Source organism: Lepidochelys kempii, chromosome 3, assembly GCF_965140265.1.
Source record: "Lepidochelys kempii isolate rLepKem1 chromosome 3, rLepKem1.hap2, whole genome shotgun sequence".
NCBI lineage: Eukaryota > Metazoa > Chordata > Testudines > Cheloniidae > Lepidochelys > Lepidochelys kempii.
This window is the reverse complement of record NC_133258.1, coordinates 1,529,686-1,548,329: the sequence shown is the minus strand read 5'-3', so window position 1 is coordinate 1,548,329 and position 18,644 is coordinate 1,529,686. Positions and strand designations below refer to the sequence as shown.

The following is an 18,644-nucleotide window of genomic DNA, read 5'->3' as shown; positions in this document are numbered from 1 at the left end:
TTCCTATGCCAGAGAAATTGAAAAGGTTACTTAGCCACTTCAATGAAGAACTTGGCTCTTCGTGGGGAAGATATGCGATTTGTTCTAAGCGGCTAGCACGATCTATTACCTCATTGGTGTTGTCTGGTATATACACACAGCAGTCTTTTCCAATGAGAGCACAAGTCCCTCCTTTTGCCACGAGCACTATGTCCAGTGCCTGACGGTTTTGGAGGGCCATCTGTCGGATTGCCCCTGTTTCTTTGGCCAGGGCTCTTAAACTTTCTCCGGTTTCATTTGCCATTATTTCAACTACTGCTTGTAACCTTAGGAGCCTTTTTGCATGGTGTATTACTCCCCCTAATGGTATGAAGGAACCGCCAATAGCCTCTTCCCAGGTTAAGGAGCTTATGTTATTTACATACCACTGGGCATCTGTTAAGTCCCTTCTTTTTTGCCTGAAATTGCGGAGGTGTTCTCGAGGGAAGGTTCCTAGCACTCGGGATTGTGGGAAGAGTCGGGCGGGATAACAGATTCCTGACCAATTTGCTGGTAGTGCGGTATAAGCTCTGGTCCCACACACCCAGTGATGGCCTACTAAGGCCGGGAAGGGTCGGTTGCACCCATTTGTCATATAGGTGTTTGCAAAGGAGTAGTATCCCCCAAAGGGTACAGGGTAATTCTCCTTACGAGGAGTGGTGTTATTTGCATGACTGTAGGGGGAACATGAGATTGATTTCTCTGTTTGAATTCATATCTCCATACCCGGCCCGCCACTTTTTAGTTTTGTTTGAATAATCGCATACACCTTTGGCCACAATATGCTGAAGGCAACGGCTTTTCCCCAGATCCAGCCCTGTCCCATTACACACCCAACACCAATGACCTTTTCCCTCCACCACACTTATCCATTGAGATGCATTTATTCCCACCGCTTCCCAAGTGTCATTGCTGTTCCATATTTTGTTTAACGGACGAGGCCCTCCAGTGAGGTCTGGGGACTTGAGTGGGATAGCCAGGACAGGAACTCCAGTTTGAGAGTGGGCTGGGATGTGGCTGCAGACCCAGCAATTAGAAATATTAAGGGTCTGAGCTGTCCACACCTTCTGCTGGATAAAAGAATTGTCACCGTGGTCTCCCCAGACCGTAAGATACCAGCAGCCAAGGAACAGCGTCTGCTTCTGGCAACCCTTACGAGAGCGTAGATTGTAAGGTATTGCAGACTGTTCCTCTACGTCTTCTTCAGGAGTCAAAATTGACTCTGTGTCGTCCTGAGGTGATGCTTGGTTCTCTGGGGATGGTGCCTTCTTACACTGTGAAGCATGTATCCACGCTGTGATGCCAGATAGTTTAAGAGCCGTCTGTGTAGTAAGCAGTACCTGATGAGGACCCTTCCACCGGGGCTCCAAGGCGTGCTTTCGATGATGGTGCTGTACGTAGACCCAATCACCTGGCTCGAGGTTGTGGCAAGCGTCAGAGGTGGGTTCCGTGGGCCAGGCGGCTCGAACCTGTGAATGGAAGTGACTTACAGCTTGCATTAGTCCCTTGCAATACTGAAGGAGCGCACTGTGAGTCAAGTTCAAATCTGGAACGGGAGTAATGGTAGTCATAGCTCGCATAGGGCGTCCCGTAACAATTTCAAAGGGACTTAATTTATGCCTTTGGGATGGAGTGGATCTCATGTCCATAAGGGCTAATGGTAAGGCTACTGGCCAGCTTAATCCTGTAGAGTCACAAATTTTAGCAAGCTTATTCTTAAGTACATCATTTCGTCTTTCAACTGCCCCTGCACTCTGTGGGTGGGAGGGACAGTGCAGCAGGTGTTTGATGTGCGATATACGGTCCAGGTATTGAACAAGTTGTCCAGTAAAATGTGCACCCCGATCACTGGACAGAGTAGCAGGAATTCCCTTGGCAGGCATAATATGATTTAACAAACATTTGGCAACAGACAGTGAGTCAGCCTTGCGACAAGGAAAGGCTTCAATCCAACCAGAGAATAAACATACCATAACAATATAAATTCATATTGTTGACACTTAGGCATTTGTACAAAGTCAAGTTGCCAATGCAAGAACGGTGCTTGAGGCAGACCCCAGAACCCCTGGGCCACTTTTACAGGTTTGCCAATATTATGGCTTTGGCAAATGGTACAGGCTGCACAGTGGCGGGCTGCAAAAGAGCTAAAATGGGGGGCCCACCATCCTGTCTTAGTTACAGCAGAGACCATCCCCTCCTTTCCGACATGCGAAACACCGTGTAGCAGGGCGGCCAGAGACGGGTAGAGTGAAAAGGGGGCTACAAAGGCGCCAGTAGGCGAGCGCCAAAAAGAATAGGGATGTAGAGAGCAACCTTGGGCAACCCAGGATTCTTTCTTGGTTTCTGGGGCAGAGTCTTGGAGCAGGGCGAGGTCAGTGAGGGACCAGGAGGGTAAGAGGAGAGCGGAGAACAAGGGAATCAGACATTCCGACTAGGGGCGCTGCAGCAGCCACAGCACGCAGGCAGGGGGGTAAGCCTTGGGCAACAGGGTCTCAAGTGGCAGAGAAATAAGCTACTGGGTGGTTCTTTTTTCTGTGCATCTGAGTGAGAACTCCAAGTGCACAACTAGATTGTTCGTGGCAGAAAAGGGTAAAAGGCTTAGAACAGTCAGGCAGCCCTAAGGCAGGGGCAGAAGCCAAACCCTGTTTGAGGGAAACAAAGGCAGAATTGGCCTCAGGGGGCCATGGCATGGGGTCAGGCACAGAGAATCGAGTGAGTTCCTGGAGAGGTTTTGCAAGGGAGGCATATTGGGGAATCCACTGTCTGCAAAATCCAGCCATGCCTAAAAACTTCCGGACCTGGCATGGGGAGCGGGGTCAGGGAAAGCTAAGGATAGCTTGGACACAGGTGGGAGAAAGTGCACGGGAACCCTAGGAGAGGAGAAAGCCAAGGTATGTGACAGAAGCTTGACAGAGTTGTAGTTTAGAGCGAGAAGCTTTGTGACCCTTATTTGCTAGGACAGTAAGGAGCACTAAAGAGTCAGTTTCAGAGGCAGACAATGAAGGGGAACAGAGGAGTAGATCATCTACATATTGGACTAGTGTGGACCTGGACGGGAAAACAAGGTCAGCAAGGTCTCGGGCTAATGCTTGGGAAAAATATGACAGGCTTTTAGTATACCCCTGGGGCAGTGTGGTCCATGTGTACTGTTGCCCCTTGTAAGTAAAGGCAAACAGGAACTGGGAGTCAGGGTGAACCGGGACAGAAAAGAAAGCAGAGCACAAATCAACAACAGTAAAATGAGTTGCATCTGGTGGGATAGAAGCCAGAATCTTTGAGAGGGGCAAGTTTTGATTCTGTCCACCTATAATTTGCCTCTACCCACCACTGCATGAAACAATCAACCTCTCCTTTTGCCAATTTAGTTTTAGGTTGGCCAAGTTTGTCTTTTAAGATGTCTACTCGGTCTTTGTCCCAAGATCCTAACAGTGGCCACTGAATTTTGGGATTCTCCTGAGTTAGCCTAGACCATTTTTCCAGAAATTTACTGGAGTCCGGACCGTTCCTAAAATACATAAACTGAGCCAGCGTTCCTTTAGGACTGTCCCGACTTGGACGTCTGGTTACCCATACAGGAGGACTTTACGCACCAATCACACAAGAAGGAAAGTTGGGTTCGTCAGAGCAATGCCCGGTGCAACACATAAAAGGAGCCTACAGGCTACTGCCTCAATCGCCCTTGCTTTCACACCAAGGGTTTTAGCCAAGGCGCGGTGCGGCTGCGATTGTGCAGATTTCCCTCACTCAGACTGTGGGGACAGGAACCCTTTGGTCAGCCAATCCCCAGACGGAGATGGCGCCCAGACTCAAACACACCACAGGGAGGACGGATAGACACAGAGACAAGACAGTCCTCAGTCCGGACAAAACACAGAAATAATTACCTGACAAGATTCCTGATGTCAGATCCCGGGATCCCTACCAGAACAGAGTGGGAACCAACAGGTTCGATGGCGTAGACTTCACTGTGGTCATGCACCCTTCCGTTCTGGCGGAGGTCCGCTCGGGCCAAATGCCCAGGTGCCGGCTTGCCACGGCCATCCTAAGAACAGTCAGGAGTCACACAGCCCCAGTGAAGACAGTTGCCATCTCGGTGGAACCTCCAAATTGTCAAAGTCAGATTCAGGACTCACATAATTTGTCAGACCACTCTGTTTATTAGCAAAGCGCTTTGCTAATGCACCCAGATACATATGAGCCAACTGCAAAAAGCTCAAGCCAACCCATTTATACAGACAAGCCAAAGCCAATCCAACATAGGAGACAAAAGGAAGCAGAAACTGATAAATATACATACATATCTTATTTGCATACTAACGTTTACCAATCTCCGAGCTCAGTAGGAGCTCTAAGTTAATTGGTTTGAGGACCCATTGTCTCACCCTCCTTAATGTTTCTCTTCCTGACCACTATATTTCAACAAATCTTTCAAGCAGCATTTCTTTAATGAATTATAATTTCAATATAATTCATTCTACTTTCACTGGAGTAAGGAGCAAACTCGGGGGGGAGGGGTCCTCTGAATCAGTGGCCTCTGTAGTTCCCCATAGGGATACTACGAGTGTCCTGACTGCACCAGGTAGCTACAAGAAGCAGCTGCTTGAGTTCCATCGTTTTGTGTCGGAGGAGCCAGTGGTCCTGAGTCACTGCTCAGTGCTGAGAGGTCTCCTGGTGCATCTGGTTTGGGATGATGATCCCGATGGCAAGTGCTCCTTGGGGTGCTGTCCCCAGTGCCATCCCGCTGTTCCTTGCCTGACCCCTGCTCTGTCTCCTGGCAGGTCTGCTGGTGCTGAAGGACCTGGGCATCCAGGTGGACCGCTACATTGCTTCCGAGGTTTGCGAAGACTCTATCACTGTGGGGATGGTGAGACACCAGGGCAAGATCATGTACGTCGGCGACGTCCGGAATGTCACCCAGAAACATGTACGTGCGGCTGCCATCTGCCTGCCCCGCTCACCTCCCTAGCCCCCCGGCAGGCATCCCCACTCAGCGGCTGTGTCTCACAGGGGAGCAGCGGTCCTCCGGGGGGGCGGTCTGAACCCTTTTCTAGAGTCACAGAGTTTAAGGTCAGAAGGGATGTGTGGCCGAGTATGCATGCTCCACCCCCTTTGGGCATGGTGACACCGCAGGTACAGTCTGTCAGACTGTACTGGGACTCAAGACAGTGCGGCTCAATGGCCAGAGTCAAAGTATCTGCCCTCGAGCACAGGGCTGCATGGCTCAATGGCCAGAGTCAATACAGCGGCCCTCGAGCATAGGGCTGCGTGGCCTAGTGGCCGGAGTCAATATAGCGGCTCTCGAGTTCTGGGTATCACGGCCTAATCACCAAATCCGGGGGCTGCCACCAAAGTGGGGGTGGTAGCTGGGGGAGGGGGAGCCGGGCCTACTCGACCCAACTAGGTCCCAGCCCAGGGCCCTGTCAGCAGGGAATCCAGCCGCCACACTCTGACCGTACACGGGTGGGAGATAACACTCACTCCACCTCCCTGGGCCGCTTCCTGAAGCTGCAGTCCGGGTTCCTCGGTGCAGGGGGCTCCCTGGGACTCCAGTACAAAGGGCGGCCAGCACGTCTCTCAGCCTGTGCCGCTTCCCGCAGCCCCCATTGGCCTGGAGCAACGAACCGCGGCCACTGGGAGCGCTGAACCTGGGGACACAGCAGGTAAACAACCGGCCCCAGGCCGCCAGGGGCTTTCCCTGCACAAGTGGCGGACCGGCTTTGAGAACCACTGGCCTAGACTGCGAGCTGGGCTGCTCTCCTTTATACTAGCACAGAAATTGGAGCATGCCTAACTGGTTCTAAGGGGCAGGACTTCCTCCAGCTGAAGTGTGGGATTAACCCTTTCTCGCCTGGTGTGGGGTTTGCACACTGCATCACAGCACCATTCAGTGATGTAATCTGGCCTCCTGTGTGTCACCAGCTGGTCAGTTTCACCCAGTTACCCCTGTACTGAGCCGGGTAACTTGGCTCTGCTAACGCATCTCCCAGAAAAGCAGCCAGGCTGTGTGTGAATTCATCCAATGGGGAAGAATCCATCTCTTCCCTTGGGAGTTTCCTCCAGGACTTAGTCACCTGCATGGTTAACAAAAGGTGGGTGGTTTCTCATTGGATTTGTCTGGCAACAGTGTCCAGCCATGGGTTCTTGTTCTGCCTGTCTCCGCTAGAGGAAAGAGCCCTCTGGTACCTGGTATTTTCTCCCTGGGACAGTCCTTAGACTCTGGAATCAGGTTACCCCTCAGGCTCTCTTGGGATCAGCTAAACAGCAGGGGCTCAAAGTCGCACACCATGGCGCATTTTCTCCAGCCCTGGAATAATTTTTGTGGCTCTTTTCTGCAGTTTCTCAACATCTTTGTAAAATGTGGCCCCTGGAACTGGAGTCCATATTCCAGCTTCGGTTTCCCCACCGCCGCATACCAAGGGGGACTCGCCTCCTTTGCCTCCCTAGCCCCTCACTGGTGTGTCTCTGTGTTGCAGATACAGGAATGGGGCCCTTTTGACCTGGTGATTGGAGGGAGCCCATGTAATGACCTCTCCATTGTCAACCCTGCCAGGAAGGGTCTTTACGGTAGGTGTCCAAGCCGGCCATGCCTCCTCCCCCCCACTCCCGTCTAGGCTGAGGCAGGCTGTCAGCAGCTCACCCATGTCTCTTTTCTCTTCCTGCTGCCCAGAGGGCACCGGACGGCTCTTCTTCGAGTTCTACCGCCTTCTCCACGAAGCCCGGCCCAAGGAGGGCGATGACCGGCCCTTCTTCTGGCTCTTCGAGAACGTGGTGGCCATGGGGGTGAGCGACAAGCGGGACATTTCGCGCTTCCTAGAGGTGAGCACTACCATGGAAACCTGCTCGCCCTCCCCTAATGCACATGAGGCTCGCCAGAGAGTCCTGAGCTCCCAGCAGCGTCTGGCTTTGGGTCTGGGGGGCTTCCGTAGACTGGTACCTGTCCGACGATTCCTCAGTGCCCGTGTGTATGACTGAACCCTGGCATGAGGGGCAATGAGCATGGCCCAGCCGTGTGCACACATGCCCGGGGGTGGTTAGCTGGGCGGGGCCCGCTGTGACATGACACCCACCACCGAGAGGGGTGGCAAAGAGCCACAATGGGCAGGGGAAGGTAGATGAGGAGTCAGGAGGGTATTTCCCCTCTGTTTGTTTGGCTCTCGTGAGACCTCTGCTCCAATCCCTTGTCCAGTTCTGGTGCCCACAGATCCAGGAGGAGGTGGCTACATTGGCGAGGGGTCCAAGAAGAGCCACGAGAATGATGAAAGCGTTAGAAATGCTACCTCGTGGAGATAGACTGAATTCCTCCTTGCCTCAGCTTCACTCCATCCATACCTGTGCCCCCTGCTGCCTTTCCCTCCACCCTGTCCCCTTCCCTTTGCATCCCAGCTAACGGCTCCCCGTGGCACCCCCAGGCCATCCCTCCGCTCTCCCCGCTGGGCTCTGTCTGCTCTCGTGAGCACGTGGCTCTTCAGGGCAGGGACTGGCTGCGACTGGCTTTGTGCAGTGCCCAGCACAGTGGGGCCTGGTCTGGAGTGACAAGGTGGGACCCCGACTGGATGGCTCGGGGGGTGGGTACATGGAGCCCGGCGTGTCTGGCAGCACAGAGCCAGCTGGCAGAGCACCCCCACATGTCTCTGACACTGGCTGGGTCAGCTCTCCCCCAGGATTTTGTTTGTGGGGGAGGGGTCAGCTGCAGGAGGGGAATCTGAACCAGCTTTCCGGCTGCTCCCCTGCTGCAAGCGTTGGGTGGCTGACCCGAGCAGTGGGGCTGGGATTCCCAGCACTGCGTGCACCGGAGGGCTGGGCATGCTGGCGTCTGAGCCCTTGCCCTGCAGGTCGTGGCTGTCAGTGCAGAACTTCTCTCCAGTAGCCGCCCAGCCCTCTCGCCGCCTTCCGGGCCTCCTGCTGTACGCAGTGGGTGCAGTGACCCAGTCTAACCACCCCAGTGCCCACTGCCCAGCCAGCTGCTCTGAACAGGTATCCACCCTGGGAGGGAGGAGCAGGCAGGAGTTCGCCCCACCCCGCTCGGGGGAGACGCTTCCCAGTAGGGAGCAATCCCCCCCACACACATATAGACTCCCATGACCCCTAGTTCCACACTTCCCCCTTGGCTTAACGCCTTGCCCTGCTTTTCGTCCGCATGTCCCTTCTGACCCTGAGCCATGGCCCTCACCCCTGCGCCAGCCCTTGGCTCATTTCTCTGGCTCTTCTCTGAGCTCTCTCCACTTAGTCACTGGCTGGCTGGTAGAACTGAATTCAGTGTCTGGCGCCTCATGGAGGAGTGCTCTCGATGCCTCTGTGGGTGCAGGGCTGGATCCCATTGGCCAGATCCGCTGTCTGACTGCATAGCCACCTCCTGCCAAACTCGCTGTCTGCTGTCAGCCCTGAGAATGTGGTGCTCCTGATTCACAGACTCCCCCTCCCAGCAAAAGCTCTCTTGAGGTATTTGCTCCTCTGACAGGCAGGTTTTTAGATCCATGCATGTTTAAAGAGCAGTTTGTGTCCCTGCCGCACAGTTGTGTTGCAGAGCTGTCGCACCCTGGCATTGCAGCATCTCTAGGTTCTTACAGGGCTGTGCAGCGGCTCTGCGGGGCTAGGATGCAGTGTTACCGCACTGTCATGGAGCTGTGTTCGAAGCTGTGTTACCTGTGTTTGGGGGCTGTGATGCAGTGTTACCGCACTGTCATGGAGCTGTGTTCGGAGCTGTGTTCCCTGTGTTTGGGGGCTGTGATGCAGTGTTACCGCACTGTCATGGAGCTGTGTTCGGAGCTGTGTTCCCTGTGTTTGGGGGCTGTGATGCAGTGTTACCGCACTGTCATGGAGCTGTGTTCGGAGCTGTGTTCATAGAATCATAGAATATCAGGGTTGGAAGGGACCCCTGAAGGTCATCTAGTCCAACCCCCTGCTCGAAGCAGGACCAATTCCCAGTTAAATCATCCCAGCCAGGGCTTTGTCAAGCCTGACCTTAAAAACCTCTAAGGAAGGAGATTCTACCACCTTCCTAGGTAACGCATTCCAGTGTTTCACCACCCTCTTAGTGAAAAAGTTTTTCCTAATATCCAATCTAAACCTCCCCCACTGCAACTTGAGACCATTACTCCTCGTTCTGTCATCTGCTACCATTGAGAACAGTCTAGAGCCATCCTCTTTGGAACCCCCTTTCAGGTAGTTGAAAGCAGCTATCAAATCCCCCCTCATTCTTCTCTTCTGCAGACTAAACAATCCCAGCTCCCTCAGCCTCTCCTCATAAGTCATGTGTTCCAGTCCCCTAATCATTTTTGTTGCCCTTCGCTGGACTCTCTCCAATTTATCCACATCCTTTTTGTAGTGTGGGGCCCAAAACTGGACACAGTACTCCAGAGGAGGCCTCACCAATGTCGAATAGAGGGGAACGATCACGTCCCTCGATCTGCTCGCTATGCCCCTACTTATACATCCCAAAATGCCATTGGCCTTCTTGGCAACAAGGGCACACTGCTGACTCATATCCAGCTTCTCATCCACTGTCACGACTAGGTCCTTTTCCGCAGAACTGCTGCCTAGCCATTCGGTCCCTAGTCTGTAGCTGTGCATTGGGTTCTTCCGTCCTAAGTGCAGGACCCTGCACTTGTCCTTATTGAACCTCATCAGATTTCTTTTGGCCCAATCCTCCAATTTGTCTAGGTCCCTCTGTATCCTATCCCTGCCCTCCAGCGTATCTACCACTCCTCCCAGTTTAGTATCATCCGCAAATTTGCTGAGAGTGCAATCCACACCATCCTCCAGATCATTTATGAAGATATTGAACAAAACCGGCCCCAGGACCGACCCTTGGGGCACTCCACTTGATACCGGCTGCCAACGAGATATGGAGCCATTGATCACTACCCGTTGAGCCCGACAATCTAGCCAGCTTTCTACCCACCTTATAGTCCATTCATCCAGCCCATACTTCCTTAACTTGCTGACAAGAATACTGTGGGAGACCGTGTCAAAAGCTTTGCTAAAGTCAAGAAACAATACATCCTCTGCTTTCCCTTCATCCACAGAACCAGTTATCTCATCATAGAAGGCGATTAGATTAGTCAGGCATGACCTTCCCTTGGTGAATCCATGCTGGCTGTTCCTGATCACTTTCCCCTCATGTAAGTGCTTCAGGATTGATTCTTTGAGGACCTGCTCCATGATTTTTCCAGGGACTGAAGTGAGGCTGACTGGCCTGTAGTTCCCAGGATCCTCCTTCTTCCCTTTTTTAAAGATGGGCACTACATTAGCCTTTTTCCAGTCATCCGGGACTTCCCCCGTTCACCACGAGTTTTCAAAGATAATGGCCAATGGCTCTGCAATCACAGCCGCCAATTCCTTCAGCACTCTCGGATGCAACTCGTCCGGCCCCATGGACTTGTGCACGTCCAGCTTTTCTAAATAGTCCCTAACCACCTCTATCTCCACAGAGGGCTGGCCATCTCTTCCCCATTTTGTGATGCCCAGCACAGCAGTCTGGGAGCTGACCTTGTTCGTGAAGACAGAGGCAAAAAAAGCATTGAGTACATTAGCTTTTTTCACATCCTCTGTCACTAGGTTGCCTCCCTCATTCAGTAAGGGACTCACACATTCCTTGGCTTTCTTCTTGTTGCCAACATACCTGAAGAAACCCTTCTTGTTACTCTTGACATCTCTTGCTAGCTGCAGAGCTAGCTGTTACCTGTATTTGGGGGCTGTGATGCAGTGTTACCGCACTGTCATGGAGCTGTGTTCGGAGCTGTGTTCCCTGTGTTTGGGGGCTGTGATGCAGTGTTACCGCGCTGTCATGGAGCTGTGTTCGGAGCTGTGTTCCCTGTGTTTGGGGGCTGTGATGCAGTGTTACCGCACTGTCATGGAGCTGTGTTCGGAGCTGTGTTACCTGTGTTTGGGGGCTGTGATGCAGTGTTACCGCACTGTCATGGAGCTGTGTTCAGCAGGGATGCAGAGTTACTTCAGTGTTCTGGAACTGCTGGGAGGATGCAGTGTTACATCACGCTCACGACGCAGTTTTCGGGGCTGTGGTGCAGTGTTGCAGCAATCGTGTATCTTTGTTGGGGTCTGTGGTGCAGTGTTGCAGCACTGTCCCAGAGCTGGGTTGGGAGCTAGGATGCAGTGTTCTTCTTCTTTGAGTGTTTGCTCATGTCCATTCCAGTATAGTTGTGTGCGTGTCACGTGCACCATCACCAGAAATTTTTCCCCTAATGATATCCGTCAGGTCGACTCTGGTGACCCCTGGAGAGGCGCCTTCCTTGCACGGTATATAAGGACCTGCCGACCCACTGCCTCCTCAGTTCCCTCTTCCCATCCATGGAATGGTCTTGTTCTCTTGCTCTGCAAGCAGTCTCCGTAGTGGTTTCCTGGAAATAGATTGTAGGCAGAGTGTAAAGAGTTCAGTTAGTTGCGGTTAGCAAATAGTGAGATTTGGGTACTTGTAATCTCCTGCCCTGTGGGGCTTGCTGCTGGGGCCTGAGGGTATGCCTCGGACCCAGGGCTTCAAACAGCCCGGCAGCTGCCGAGAGGCCACGTTCCTGCTAAGTGCCAGACCCGTAAGAACCTTAAGCCCAGAACTAAGCATGAGAGAAAAACTGGACTCAAATTTCTCGTAATGGAGGTGGCACTTCGCCCTTCATCAGAGCCCGACCCAGCATCAAGCCCCTCCTCCATCAGGAGTGCCCCAGCCTCATTAGAGAGGCTCAGTGGGGTCCAGGATCCCTGGCACCAGCTGTATGGCACCGACAAACTGCTCCAGCCACCAAGAAGTCAACCATGGCTGGTTGGCACCGCTCCCCGTCACTGATGCCGAAGAAAAAGTCAGACTGGTGACGATCCCCTCTGAGGAGCACCACAGAGAGAATGAGACCCGTGCTGGGCCATTCTCAGACAGACAGCAACCAGCCTGCGCTGTTGATTCCAGCCCCAGAAAGGGGCCCGTCGAGGTCTGGTGCATATGGACGCCCCGCCTGGGATGAGCCATAGAGGGGACTCAGCCCTGGTCATGCCACCTACACCAGAGGCATATGAAACAGCAAGAAGCCTTCTGTCCCTTCTAACGCCTTCCCTGAGCCAAGGCCCATCACGGACAGCCCCCGTCCCGTGGAGGCAAGTGCCAGTCTTGGGCAAGCTGACAATGGCAGAGAGACAGCGCACTCCGTGAGATCGCAAGCCTCTTCAGCAGTATTCGTGGCTCCAGTCCCGATCCTGGATATCTGCTGGGCAGTGACCTGGTCTTCTGTCCACATGTTCACCACGCACTATACCATCACTGAGCAGGCCAGAAGTGAGGCGGTTTTTGGTACAGCAGAGTCCAATCTGTCTCAGCAAAACGCCAGTCCCACCACCTGACTGATTGCTTGGGAATCACTTCGACTGGAATGGACATGAGCAAGCACTTGAAGAAGAAAGAACGGTTACCTATCTCTCGTAACAGCTGTTCTTCGAGATGTGCTGCTTATGCCCATCCCAAGGCCCACCCGCCTGCCCCTCTGTCGGAGTTCCGGCAAGAAGCAACCGAGGAGGAGGTGGGTCGGCCGGTCTGTGTGCGCCATGAAGGCGCCAGTCCAGGGGCACCGGAGTCAACCCAACGGACACCACTAGGGGGAAACTTCCAGTGATGGTGCACGCAGTGTGCACACACCTATATCGGAATGGACCTGAGCAACACACCTCAAAGAGCAGCCCTCACGGCTGTTTCTCCGACATTATCACAGAGCTGGGATGCAGTGTTGCAGCACTGTCCTCGTGCTCTGTTCAGGCCTGTAATGCAATATTGCAGCAATCTCGGGTGGCCTTGCTGGGGTCTGCGATCAGGGTTGCAGCAGAGCGCTGTGAAGCGGGGCTGAGCTGTAGTGTTGGGGCACTCCTTGTGTTGTGGGCTGTGATGCAGTGTTCTAGCACGGTCATGGAGCTGTGCTGTGGACTGTGATCAGAGGTGAAAGTAAGCCACTACGCCCCGGTACGGTATACCGGCAAGAGCCTGTGTGCCGTACAGGGGTGGATCAGCTTCCCCAGACGGCAATGTAAAGGGCCTGGGGCTCCCAGCAGCTACCGACCCGGGCCCTTTAAATCGCCGCTGGAGCCCTGCCACCACCTCCCCAGGGCTCCGGCAGCAGGGCTCCAGGGCTGATTTAAAAGGCCCAGGGCTCCGGCCACCAGTACAGCCCCGAGGCCCTTTAAATAGCCGTCAGAGCCCCGCCACCGCTACCCCAGGGCTCCGGGGACGATTTAAAGGACCTGGGACAGTAGCGGCAGTGGGAGGCCCGGGCCCTTTAAATCGCCGTCCGAGCCCCCTGCCAGAGCCCCAGGATAGCAGTGGCAGCTGGGTGCTCCGGCAGCAATTTAAAGGGCCCGGGGCTCCTCTGCAGTAGCGGTGGCTGGGAGCCCCTGACCCTTTAAATCACCCCCGAGCCCTGGGGCTCCTAGCCGCCTCTGCAGCTGGTAGCTCCAGGGTGATTTAAAAGGCCCGGGGCTCCCAGCTGCTGCTACCAGAGTCCCAGCCCGGGGCCCTTTACATTCCCTGACCCTTTAAATCAAGATTTAAAGGTCCTACCTCTTCCGGTAGAGGCCCCTCCCCTCCTAAGGACTCCGGAGTACCAGTAAGTCCTTTAAGTTACTTTCACCGCTGACTGTGATGCAGTGTTCCAGCACGGTCATGGACCTCTATAAGGGGCTGGGATGCAGTGTTGCAGTGCTATCGTGGAGCTGTGTTGGGGGCTGGCGTCCAGGACTTGTCTGGGTGGATGAAGTCCCCCATCACCACCATCTGCTGGGAAAACAGCACAGCAGGGCACAGATTATCCAACAAGTTCTTGGTATTTATTGGAAACAATTTTTTTATTTCAGAAGGTGGAGACAGCTACTAGGGGAGAAGCTGTTCTAGATTTGATTTTGACAAATAGGAAGGAACGGGTTGAGAATTTGAAAGTGGAAGGCAGCTTGGGTGAAAGTGATTAATGATCTGGAGGACAGTGTGGATTGCACCCTTAGCAAGTTTGCAGATGACACTAAACTGGGAGGGGAGGTAGATACGCTGGAGGGTAGGGATAGGATACAGAGGGCCCTAGACAAATTAGAGGATTGGGCCAAAAGAAATCTGATGAGGTTCAACAAGGACAAGTGCAGAGTCCTGCACTTAGGACGGAAAAACCCCAGGCACCGCTACAGACTAGGGACCGAATGGCTCGGCAGCAGTTCTGCAGAAAAGGACCTAGGGGTGACAGTGGACGAGAAGCTGGATATGAGTCAACAGTGTGCTGTTGTTCCCAAGAAGGCCAATGGCATTTTGGGCTGTATAAGTAGGGGCATTGCTCACAGATCGAGGGACTTGATCGTTCCCCTCTATTCGACTTTGGTGAGGCCTCATCTGGAGTACTGTGTCCAGTTTTGGGCCCCACACTACAAGAAGGATGTGAAAAATTGGAGAGAGTCCAGCGGAGGGCAACAAAAATGATTAAGGGGCTGTAGCACATGACTTATGAGGAGAGGCTGAGGGAACTGGGATTGTTTAGTCTACGGAAGAGAAGAATGAGGGGGGATTTGATAGCTGCTTTCAACTACCTGAAAGGGGGTTCCAAAGAGGATGGATCTAGACTGTTCTCAGTGGTAGCAGATGACAGAACGAGGAGTAATGGTCTCAAGTTGCAGTGGGGGAGGTCTAGGTTGGATATTAGGAAAAACTTTTTCACTAGGAGGGTGGTGAAGCACGGGAATGCGTTACCTAGGGAGGTGGTGCAATGTCCTTCCTTAGAGGTTTTTAAGACCCAGCTTGACAAAGCCCTGGCTGGAATGATTTAGTTGGGGATTGGTCCTGCTTTGAGCAGGGGTTGGACTAGATGACCTCCTGAGGTCCCTTCTGTGACCAAGTGGGGCTGTTCTTAATGTTTCCTCTGAATACTGTAGGGGTGCCTCAGTTTCCCATATGCATTTCTTAAGTCTCTAGGTGGTGGGATAAGGGGGTGTAATTGTTGCAGAGCAAAGCGCCAGGGTACATAAATGACTGACGCTCTGTCTCCTGGCAACGGATGGCCTGGGCCCTTCCCCCCTGCCAGGTGAGAGCTAAAGGGTTGGAGAACAAAGGAATCAGGTGACCACCTGGCCCGGGAATGGGACAAAGCCCAGAGGAGGAGGGCTGGAGAGAGTTTCAGTTTGGGGCTGGCTGGGGACGTGGAGTGAAGGGTAGATGTGGTTGTCTGGCTCACTGCCCCCCAAAATGGACCCGCCTCAGGGGTCCTGTTCTCTGTACCTACAAGCTCTGTTTTAGACCGTGTTCCTGTCATCTAATAAACCTCTGTTTTACTGGCTGGCTGAGAGTCCCGTCTGACTGCGAAGTTGGGGGGCAGGACGCTCTGGCTTCCCCAGGACCTCGCCTGGGCAGACTCGCTGTGGGAAGCACACGGAGGGGCAGAGGATGCTGAATGCTCCGAGGTCAGACCCAGGAAGGTGGAAGCCATGTGAGCTTTTTGCCCTGCAGACAGTCTGCTCACAGAAAGGAGACTTCCCCAGAGTCTTGACTGGCTTCCTAGGGAGCAGTTCCAGAGCATCGCCCGGGGATGCCGTGACACCTTCCAACACTGATATTCTGTGATTCCATGATCAGGAAATGATAGAGTTCATGATTCTAAGGAATAGTAGGAGGGAGAACAGCACACTGAAGACAGTGGATTTCAAGAAGGCAGACTTCAGCAAACTCAAGGAGTTGGTAGGTAAGATCCCATGGGAAGCAAGTCTAAGGGGAAAAACAATGGAAGATAGTTGGCAGTTTTTCAAAGAGACGTTGTTAAGGGCACAAGAGCAAACTATCCTACTGCGTAGGAAAGATAGGAAACCTGGCAAGAGACCACCCTGGCTTATCCAGGAGACTGTCAACGATCTAAAAATCAAAAAAGCATCCTACAAAAAGTGGAAACTAGATTAAATTACAAAGGATGAATATAAACAAACAGCACAAGTATGTAGGGGCAAAATTAGAAAGGCCAAGGCACAAAACGAGATCAAACTAGCCAGAGACATAAAGGGTAACAGGAAAACATTCTACAACTACATTCTAAGCAAGAGGAACACCAAGGACCGGGTAGGCCCGTTACTCATTGAGGGGGGGAAATAATAACAGAAAATATAGAAATGGCAAAGGGGCTTAATGACTTCTTTGTTTCGGTTTTCACCAAGGTTGGTGGTGACTGGACATCTAATGTAGTGAATGCCAGTGAAAATGAGGTAGGATCAGAAGAGGCTAAAATAGGGAAAGAACAAGTTAAAAATTACTTGGATAAATTAGATGTCTTCACGTCACCAGGGCCTGATGAAATGCGTCCTATAATACTCAAGGAGCTCACTGAGGAGATATCTGAGCCATTAGCGATTCTCTTTGAAAAGTCATGGAAGACAGGAGAGATTCCAGAAGACTGGAAAAGGGCAAATCGAGTGCCAATCTATAAAAAGGGAAATAAGGACAACCCGCGGAATTACAGACCAGTCAGCTTAACTTCTGTACCCAGAAAGATAATGGAGCAAATAATTGAGCCATCAATTCACAAACATCTAGAAGATAATAAGGTGATAAGTAACAGTCAGCATAGATTTGTCAAAAACAAATCGTGTCAAACCAACCTGATAGCTTTCTTTGACCGGGTAACAAGCCTTGTGGATGGGGGAAAGTGGTAGACGTGGTCGATCTTGATTTTAGTAAAATTTTTGATACTATCTCACATGACCTTCTCATAAACAAACTAGGGAAATGGAACCTAGATAGAGCTACTATAAGGTGGGTGCAAAACTGGTTGGAAAATCATTCCCAGAGAGTAATCATCAGTGGTTCACAGTCATGCTGGAAGGGCGTAACGAGCGGAGTCCCACAGGGATCAGTTCTGGGTCCAGTTCTGTTCAGTATCTTCATCAGTGATTTAGATAATGGCATATAAAGTTTGTGAATGATACCAAGCGGGGAGGGGTTGCGAGTGCTTTGGAGGATAGGATTAAAATTCAAAATGATCTGGACAGACTGGAGAAATGGTCTGAAGTAAATAGGATGATATTCAATAATGACAAATGCAAAGTACTCCACTTAGGAAGGAACACTCAGTTGCACAAATATCAAATGGGAAATGACTGCCTAGGAAGGAGTACTGCGGAAAGGGATCTGGGGGTCATAGTGGATCACAAGCTAAATATGGGTCAACAGTTGCAGAAAAACTGTTGCAGAAAAAGTGAACATCATTCTGGGATGTATTAGCAGGAGTGTTATAAGCAAGACGAGAAGTAATTCTTCTGCTCTACTTTGCGCTGATTAGGCCTCAACTGGAGTATTGTGTCCAGTTCTGGGCACCACATTTCAGGAAGGATGTGGACAAATTAGAGAGACTCCAGAGAAGAGTGACAAAAATGATTAAAGGTCTAGAAAACATGACCTATGAGGGAAGATTGAAAAAACTGGGTTTGTTTAGTCTGGAGAAGAGGAGACTGAGGGGGGACATGATAATTTTCAAGTATGTAAAAGGTTATTACAAGGAGGAGGGAGAAAAATTGTTTTTCTTAGCCTCTGAGGACAAGACAAGAAGCAATGGGCTTAAATTGCAGCGAGGGCTGTTTAGGTTGGACATTAGGAAAATCTTTCTCACTGTCAGGGTGGTTAAGCACTGGAATAAATTGCCCAGGGAGGTTGTGGAATCTCCATCACTGGCGATGTTTAAGAGCAGGTTAGACAAACACCTGTCAGGGATGGTCTAGATAATACTTAGTCCTGTCAGGAACGCGGAGGACGGGACTAAATGACTTCTCAAGGTCCCTTCCAGTTCTGTGATTCCGTGCAGTGTTACAGCAATGTCATGGAGCTGTGTTGGAAGCTGGGATGCAGTGTGGCAGCACTGTCATGGAGCTGAATTGCCGGCTTGGATGCAGTGTGACAGGACTGTCATGGGGCTCTGTTGGAGGTTGGGATGCCGTCTTGCAGCACTGACATGGACCTGTGTTTCTGTCTGGGCTGCAGTGTCCTGCAGCTGTGTTGGGGGCTGTGATGCAGTGCTGCAGCACTGTCATGGAGCTGTACTGGGGGCTCGGCTGCAGTTTTCAGCACTACCTTGGAAGTGTGTTAGGAAGTGGGATGCTGTGTTGGAGCGGTATAATGGAGCTGTATTTTGGGGCTGCAATGCAAAGTGATAGAACTGTCATACAGCTGTGTTGGGGGCTGTTATTTAGTGTTACAGTGGGACGCAGCAGGGACTGAGTGGGGCGGATTGACCTAGGAATGTGGCAGGGGAGTTTACTGGGACTGTCTGATCAGTGATGAGATAGCAGGGAGTGACTTCACTGGCTGGGAAGATACCTGAGCCTGTCACCGGAGCCGGGAGGGGGGTTGGGTCCAGGTGACACCTTCTGCCCGGGAAACTGGACAAAGGCTAGGGGAGGAGCTGGGGGGAGGCTGGGGGAGTCGGCTGGAGGGGTTTTGTTTTTGGAGTGGGCTGGGGAAGAGGAGGGAGCCCCCAGAGCTGGGGACTAATCTCCCTGCCCCCCAGAAGGACCTGACTAAGGGATCCTGTTTATGCCTACAAGCTCTGGTCTGGATGGTATTCCCATCGTCTCTAATAAACCTTCTGTTCTACTGGCTGGCTGAGAGTCGTGGTGAATCGCAGGAAGTG

The 18,644-nt window shown here is 52.2% G+C and overlaps 1 protein-coding gene across 5 annotated transcripts in view; it reads left to right on the top strand.

Moving 5' to 3' along the window:
- DNMT3A (DNA methyltransferase 3 alpha) overlaps positions 1–18,644 on the top strand; it is a 268,092-nt gene that overhangs the window by 227,457 nt on the left and 21,991 nt on the right. For all 5 annotated transcript variants that reach the window (XM_073335457.1, XM_073335456.1, XM_073335455.1 and 2 more), the window contains 3 exons: positions 4,797–4,942; positions 6,492–6,582; positions 6,686–6,834. In XM_073335457.1, the coding sequence (XP_073191558.1) occupies positions 4,797–4,942; positions 6,492–6,582; positions 6,686–6,834 (386 nt within the window). The remainder of the gene's footprint in view (positions 1–4,796; positions 4,943–6,491; positions 6,583–6,685; positions 6,835–18,644) is intronic.